We start from the raw sequence: 8,174 nt of genomic DNA on the forward strand, positions 1-8,174 counted from the left end.
AAGCTGTGGCTATGTCAAGCACAATGAGCTTTGCTAGGGGGAAAGATATACTTGAGTTCAGAGGCATATATTGACTTGTACCATGGACATGGAAGTCTAGGTATTGTATTTACACAACAGTGAACCTGTGCTAGACTCAGCACCCTACACACATTTGGATTGAAAACTATCCACTGATGGCAAGCCTTGTATCAAGGAGAAAAAAGTCCAAGCTTCTCACAAACCAGAGGAATGACAGTAGAGACAGAGGACGGGTTCTGAATATGCAGCTTTGGCCTCCAATGGGAAGAAGCTCATAAACTGTTTGAGGGACCTAAAATGTTGCCATTCCATAGCTTGTGTTATAGCTGCCTTAAACGTAGTGTTCCAAGGGTAATTTCAAAGGAAACCCATTCCAACAGCAAAAAGTCAGGTGTCTCATGGAATGAAGAAAGTATCTTTTCCAACCTAGATTGAAAAAAAACTATACACAGGGTTGCTTCTCTCTACAGAACTTGGAGACAATCTTGAACGGTTTGAGACATCTGAAAGATGTCTGTTTCTAAGAGAGAATGAGCAAATACTATCTGATTTGTGCTCTATGGAGAGGAGAGCTCAAAGCTTAATTGTGTGTTGGGAAAGCATTGTTTCACTCGATGTGGACATTTCTGTTTTCTTTAAAATGGGAATTATAGAAATACAATCTGTTGTTTTCCTGTAGGAGCTCAAACACAACCCTCTGGCTGTAGGCCTGAATACGTTAAGGAAAGATCTGATCTTCCTGGTGTTTCCCTAAGAGATGTTGATTTTCTCTTGTACCCAGGCCTCAAAGTGAGAATGGCAGCTAAAACCTCTTCCTGCTGCAGAGTACAGTGAGTTTCTCAGATTATTGAGGAGGCCTCTGAAATAGCCAACTTTGAAGAACTCATACCATAGGAGTCCTGGCAGTTTTACAAGAGGGCTACACAAAGTATGATTACTTTAGGGACTGCTCTGATCAACTTGAACATGAATGTTTGATGATGCTCTTGTGAACATGACCAGAGCTCCAGTATCTAAAGACAAGTGGTAACCAAAGTCCCCCACATGGTATGCCTCACCCCTAAATGTGTTTATAGGAAGGACAGTTTAGTTGTTTTCTAAGCTGTGGTTATGTTAAGCACATTGTTCTCTGCCTGGAAAATATACTTGACTTCAGAAGCTTGTGTTGACATATAGCAAAGACATGAAAAAACACATCATATTTTAAACAAAAGTGAATCTCATCGAGACATAGCACTCAAGAAAACACTTTGAGTGGAAGCTGTTCAGGCTGCTGGTGAGGCTTATACCAGGTAGAGGGAAAGTCCTAAGAAGCCAGAGAAACAATGTTAGAGGCAAAGGTGGTTATGAATAGGCAGCTATTCCCACAGTTTTCAGCTGCTCATAAATAGTTTGTGGTACTTGTGAAACTGCCATTCCACAGCTTCTGCTATAGCTGTCTTAAGCAGTGTTTCAAGGGTGATTTGGAATGAAACCCGTTAAGACGGCGGAGGAAGTCAGCTTCCCCAGGAAGCTAAGAACATGTCTCTTCAAACTCAGATAAAAGCAGTTTATAGCCAGTGACATTTCTTTCTACAGAACTGGAGAGAATCTTTTCACAGGTGATGAATGGTTTTAGACACCTGAAGACCTCTGTTTCTAAAAAGAATGAGCAAATGCTATCAGTTTTGTGCTCTGTAGGATAGGAGAACTCAAAGCCTAATCAGTTCAGTTCAGTAACAGTCGTGTTTGACTCTTTGAGACCCCATGAACTGCAGCACGCCAGGCTTCCCTGTCCATCACCAACCCCCGGAGTTCACTCAGACTCACGTCCATCGAGTCCGTGATGCCACCCAGCCATCTTATCCTCCATCGTCCCTTTCTCCTCCTGCCCTCAATCCCTCCCAGCATCAGAGTCTTTTCCAATGAGTCAACTCTTCTAATGAGGTGGCCAAAGTACTGGAGTTTCAGCCTTACCATCATTCCTTCCAAAGAAATCCCAGGGCTGGTCTCCTTCAGAATGGACTGGTTGGATCTCCTTGCAGTCCAAGGGACTCTCAAGAGTCTTCTCCAACACCACAGTTCAAAAGCATCAATTCTTCGGTGCTCAGCCTTCTTCACAGTCCAACTCTCGCATCCATACATGACCACAGGAAAAACCATAGCCTTGACTAGACGGACCTTTGTTGGCAAAGTAATGTCTCTGCTTTTGAATATACTATCTAGGTTGGTCATAACTTTTCTTCCAAGGAGTAAGCGTCTTTTAATTCCATGGCAGCAGTCACCATCTGCAGTGATTTTGGAGCCCAAAAAAATAAAGACTGACACTGTTTCCAGTGTTTCCCCTTCTATTTCCCATGAAGTGATGGGACCGGATGTTATGATCTTCATTTTCTGAATGTTGAGCTTTAGGCCAACTTTTTCACTCTCCTCTTTCACTTTCATCAAGAGGCTTTTTAGTTCCTCTTCACTTTCTGCCATAAAGGTGGTGTCATCTGCATATCTGAGGTTATTGATATTTCTCCTGGCAATCTTGATTCCAGCTTGTGTTTCTTCCAGTCCAGCGTTAAGCAGGGTGACAATATACAGCCTTGATGTACTCCTTTTCCTATTTGGAACTAGTCTGTTGTTCCATGTCCAGTTCTAACTGCTGCTTCCTGACCTGCATACAGATTTCTCAAGGGGCAGGTCAGGTGGTCTGGTATTCCCATCTCTTTCAGAATTTTCCACAGTTTCTTGTGATCCACACAGTCAAAGGCTTTGGCATAGTCAATAAAGCAGAAATAGATGTTTTTCTGGAACTCTCTTGCTTTTTCGATGATCCAGCAGATGTTGGCAATTTGATCTCTGGTTCCTCTGCCTTTTCTAAAACCAGCTGGAACATCAGGGAGTTCACGGTTCACGTATTGCTGAAGCCTGGCTTGGAGAATTTTGAGCATTACTTTACTAGCATGTGAGATGAGTACAATTGTGCAGTAGTTTGAGCATTCTTTGGCATTGCCTTTCTTTGTAATTAGAATGAAAACTAACCTTTTCCAGTCCTGTGGCCACTGCTGAGTTTTCCAAATTTGCTGGCATATTGAGTGCAGCACTTTCACAGCATCATCTTTCAAAGCCTTATAGTGTGTCAGAAAAGTCTTGTTTCACACTATAAAATGTTTGTGTTGGCCTGACTTCCCAGCGGCCCCGTGCAGCCCGGGCATGCCCAGTGCGGGCGCAGCCGCCCCGGCTCTGGCAGTGCCCGGGCAGGAGCGTGCGACCCGGTGCGGAGGGGCTTGGAGGAGACGAGCGGGCTCGCGGTGGGCGAGGGACCCGGCTGGAGCCGGAGCCAGAGCCGCGGCGGCGAAGCTGCCGGGTCCTTCATGATGAGAAATCTGGGGACACTTCTCTCTCCTTTGTGTAGTTGATAGTTTGGGCGGTAAAGAGATGGCTGACAGTGTCAAAACCTTTCTGCAGGATCTTGCCAGGGGAATCAAAGACTCCATCTGGGGAATTTGTACCATCTCAAAGCTAGATGCTCGAATTCAACAAAAGAGAGAGGAGCAGCGTCGAAGAAGGGCAAGCAGTGTCCTGGCTCAGAGGAGAGCCCAGAGCATAGAGAGGAAGCAGGAGAGTGAACCACGCATTGTTAGCAGAATTTTCCAGTGCTGCGCTTGGAATGGTGGAGTTTTCTGGCTCAGTCTCCTCTTGTTTTATCGAGTGTTTATTCCCGTCCTTCAATCAGTGACAGCCCAGATTATTGGTGACCCATCGCTACACGGGGATGTCTGGTCGTGGCTGGAGTTCTTCCTCACATCAATTTTCAGCGCTCTCTGGGTGCTCCCCCTCTTTGTGCTCAGCAAAGTCGTGAACGCGATTTGGTTTCAGGATATAGCTGACCTGGCATTCGAGGTATCCGGGAGGAAGCCTCACCCATTTCCTAGTGTCAGCAAAATAATTGCTGTCATGCTCTTCAACCTCTTGCTCCAGGCTCTCTTTCTGCTCCAGGGGATGTTTGTGAGTCTCTTTCCCATCCATCTTGTTGGCCAGCTGGTTAGCCTCCTGCATATGTCTCTCCTCTGCTCACTGTACTGCTTCGAATATCGTTGGTTCAATAAAGGAATTGAAATGCACCAGCGGTTGTCAAACATAGAAAGGAATTGGCCTTACTACTTTGGATTTGGTTTGCCCCTGGCTTTCCTCACAGCAATGCAGTCCTCCTACATTGTCAGTGGCTGCCTCTTCTCTATCCTCTTTCCTTTATTCATTATCAGCGCCAATGAAGCAAAGACCCCTGGCAAAGCATACCTTTTCCAGTTGCACCTCTTCTCCTTGGTGGTTTTCTTAAGCAACAGACTCTTCCACAAGACAGTCTACCTGCAGTCAGCCCTGAGCAGCTCCACTTCTGCAGAAAAATTACCCTCACCGCACCCGTCTCCTGCCAAACTGAAGGCTGCTGCAGGCCACTGAGTCGGTCACCCGCCATCTGGAGGGGCCGGGTGGATTGGAAGGATGCTGCGGCAGCTCTTCTCCTGGTTCACCTCCATCCCCTCCCAGGGAAGGCAGGGCCCACCCTGCCAAGGGCCCTGCCCACATTCCTTTCTCTCTGAGGAATCCAGATTTTTGTCTCTGGTGCATGTAAGGCAGAATCTTCCTGCGACCAGTATGGATTTTAAACACTGGTGAGTCTGAAAGGACCACAGGTTTTTCTGCAGCTCTTTTCTAGCATTTGCCAGCCCCATGCCTGGACTGATTTGAATACTCTTTCTCCCTGTGCCATTTCCCTTCCATTTTCCCTTTCTGCCTCCCACCACCCTTGGATGAATGGATTTTTGTAATTTTAGCTGTTGTGTTTTGTGGACCTGTTTTTTGTTTTTCTGTGAAGCACATATATTGGATGTGGGAGGGACAGGAGGCTCCGCTGCTCCTCGTTACTCCCTTTATAGCCATCACTGTCTTGTTTCTTGTAACTCAGGTTAGATTTTGGTCTCTTGCTCCACTGCAAAAAAAAAAAACAAACAAAAAAACACAAGCCTGAAGACATGGGACAGAAGAAAGACCTCACAGCCAGATCTCCGCTGGGTTTGAGGAATGACTTTCTTTCTTCCCCTTGCAGGGGAAAAAGCTTTTTTCACTGGTACATTTAAAGCTCCCCAAAGATAGGGAGGTACCAATTTCGGACAAGTGCCACTGCAACACAGAATGCTCAGAGAACCTGAACTTTTAAACTCTGGAGGTCTGATCTTGACTGTTGGCCACTGCTGGGTCTGTCTGGTGTTTCAAAGGAATATTGGGTGCTGCAAATAGGAACTGAAGGGGTAAACTTATTAAACCCATTAAACCTGAAAATAAAAAATAATAAAATAAAATAAAATAAAATGTTTGTGTTTTCTTTCAAATAGGAATTAATACAAATGCAATTTATTATTCCCTTGTAGGAGAAAAAAAATATGTGCAGTACATCAAATGGAAATTAGATATTAGATTCAGCTTTAAAACTGTGCACTATTTCCTTGAACATTACTAGTCCTTTGGAAGATCCAAAAACACCTAGGCCTAACCAGTGCAGTAACTCAGGTATACATTTCACCACATGCGGTGCCCCTTGTGTACACAGGCTTATTCGTGAGAGGGTTAAGTGTGTCCCAGGCATCTATTTTCACTGCTCAGAAACTGCAGGCAAATATGGCATCTGCCAACTTGAGGTTGGGGTCTGATGGGAAAAGCCAGTATTGCCCTCGTTTGAAGGCTAGAGTGCGGCAACCTCCAAGCTGCCTGAGAAATACTTTGTTGCCTGTCTTGTGTTCACCACTGAAATGCCTCTGTGAGGACAAGTAAGATTTCTCGAAAGAAAAGGGTGCTTGTAATCCCTTCCTAGGAGCTCATCCACAGCACTCCCTGGCTAAAGGGCAGACTAAATGTGACCACTAACCTCAAAGGAATGTCCAGTTCTTCCATCCAATCAAGGTAGGCATGCAGCAGTTTCCCTGAAGCCCTGCTGAAGCTAGTGCAGTAACTTTGGCTTGCATTTCAAGGCTCCTAAGACTCTCGCCACAGCGCCATTTTCCCTAGAAGAACACTGTATACCACGAGGCTTTTCTGCAGCTCCTGGGCAGCAGAAAGTGACATAGGCTTTGGGACCAACTCTTTGTATCCAGAGTGAAGGTCAACACACTGCTTTCTCCCTTGGAGAGCTAGGTGTCCAGAGCTTCCAAACAGCCAGAGAATACAGTTGTATTTGGTCTCAGGTGCAATTCCAGTCTGCCTCAAAAAGTAAACCTGAGTTGCACTGGTTTAAAAAAACCCCTTCTTTCCATTAACCCTGAGAACTCATATCTGATATTTTTCCCCCTCAAGCAGAAATTACACATTAGATCCAGTGTGAAAATTGTGTAGTTTTTGCACGTACATTGCTAGGCCTTTGTAAGATCCTAAGGCACCTAGGCCTAACCAGAGCAGTATCAAGCATGTATTTCACTACACACAGCACTCCTGGCTTATACAAGTTTATTCATGGAAGGGCCCAGTGTGTCCCAGGTATCTTTTCACTAGTCAGAAACTGCAGGTAAGTCTGCTGTGTGTCAACTTGAGTTTGAATCCTGATGGCAAAAGCAGTATTTTCCTCATTTAAATGCTAAAGACTCATTGCCTTCAAGCTGCCTAGACCCTGTGGTTCCCCATCTTGTGTTAACCACTAGAATGCCTCTGGAAGGACAATGGAGGTTTCTGGAAGGAAGCAATCCCTTGCTAGGAGCTCATCCTGGAAGACTCTCTAGCTAAGAGCAAACTAAACATGACTACTGGCCTCAAAGTAAGGGACACTTTTCTCTCCAACCAAGTAAGGCACACGGCAGTTTCCATGAAGCCTTACTTACTCCAGGGCAGTCAACCTAGTATGTGTTGCAAGATTCCTGTGGCTCTCCCCGCAGCACTGTTCTCCTTGAAGGAGCACCCGTGAACTAGAAGTCTTTTCTGCGGCTCCAAGTCAGCATCCAGTGACATTAGCTGTTAAGATCAACTCTTTTTCATGCTGAGTTAAGGTCAGGGCACTGCTTTATTCCTTGGATAGCTAGATTTCCAAAGCTTTCAAAAGGGTCAAGAACACACTTGTAGCTGATCTTAAGTGCAATGCCAGTTTGCCTTAGAGTCAACCTGAGCAGCACTGATTTTAAAAATAGTATTAATAGAACAGTGTTGTTTTCAGCCATCCTGGAAGTTCACACCTGATGTCTCTCTCCCTCCAGGGGAGACTGGACATTATACCCAGTGTGAAAATGATACAATTTTCCTCTGAACATTAATAGGCCTTTGGAAGTTCCAAATGTACCAAATAACTAAAGAGGGCTGCCATCTACGACATATAGCACTCCTTGCCCACAAAAGTTTAAGCATAGCAGCTCCTAGTGCCTCCCAGGGGTCTATTTTTGCTTGTCAGAAATTGCAGGTCAGTATGGTGTGTGTCAACCTTAGAGGCCTGATGGCAAAAGTAGTATTTTTCCCATTTGAAAGCCAGAGAGCTGTGTGGCCTCAAAGCTGCCTGAAGAACATTGTTGAGCCCCCCTTCTCTTCAGTGCAGGAATGCCTCTGAATGAAATGAGTTTTCTAGACAGAAACAGGGTACTTGCAACTCCGAGTTTGGAGTTCATCCCAAAGCACTGTCACCTAAAGGGCAAACTAAACATGATCAGTAGCCTCAAACTAAGATCTGGTTTCACGCATCAACAGAGTTAGGCATGCTGCAGTTTTCAAGAAACCTTGATAAAAATCCAGTGTAACAACTCTAGCAGGCCTTTCAGGGCTGGTAGGCCTCTCACAGCTGCACTGTTTTGCGTGGAAGAAACTGGGAAATGAAGCCTTTTCTTCAATTGCTAAACAGCATCAAACAACAAAGGCCAATACGATCAACACTCTGTATGTGCGGTGAAGAGAAAAGCAGAGCTTTCTTCCCCGGATAGCTAGAGCTCCTCAACATTCAAACAACCTCAGGAACACAGTTTCAGCAGGTCGTTAGTACACCGGTTGTCTGCCTCAGTGAGGAAACCTGTGCTGCAGTCAAAAGAAATTCAGTGCTTACAATTCATTCTGGGAACCCAAACCTGATGCCTATCTACTTCAAGCAGAAACTAGACTTTGGATCCAGCCTGAAAGCAAGGCAGGTGTTCAGCGAACATTGTTAGACCTTGGGAAGATCCAGA

General features: G+C 45.3%; 1 protein-coding gene across 2 annotated transcripts; it reads left to right on the forward strand.

Annotated features, from left to right (window-relative positions):
• The first annotated feature begins 3,241 nt into the window (after window positions 1–3,241).
• Window positions 3,242–5,320, forward strand: LOC138438149 (etoposide-induced protein 2.4 homolog). Of its 2 annotated transcripts, none has more exons than XM_069586351.1 (2): window positions 3,242–4,097; window positions 4,210–4,413. In XM_069586351.1, the coding sequence occupies exons 1-2, from the start codon at window positions 3,427–3,429 to the stop codon at window positions 4,325–4,327; spliced, it is 789 nt and encodes a 262-aa protein (XP_069442452.1). In that variant the 5' UTR covers window positions 3,242–3,426; the 3' UTR covers window positions 4,328–4,413. The 2 variants fall into 2 exon arrangements, with proteins under 2 accessions (XP_069442452.1, XP_069442451.1); XM_069586350.1 differs by adding an exon at window positions 4,955–5,320 and having other exon boundaries at window positions 3,244–4,661.
• Window positions 5,321–8,174: the final 2,854 nt, after the last annotated feature.

Source organism: Ovis canadensis, chromosome 3, assembly GCF_042477335.2.
Source record: "Ovis canadensis isolate MfBH-ARS-UI-01 breed Bighorn chromosome 3, ARS-UI_OviCan_v2, whole genome shotgun sequence".
Taxonomy (NCBI): domain Eukaryota; kingdom Metazoa; phylum Chordata; class Mammalia; order Artiodactyla; family Bovidae; genus Ovis; species Ovis canadensis.

Excerpts from the sequence above, each read along its gene's own strand:
- LOC138438149 (XM_069586350.1), top strand. The coding sequence starts at position 3,427 with ATGGCTGACAGTGTCAAAACCTTTCTGCAGGATCTTGCCAGGGGAATC.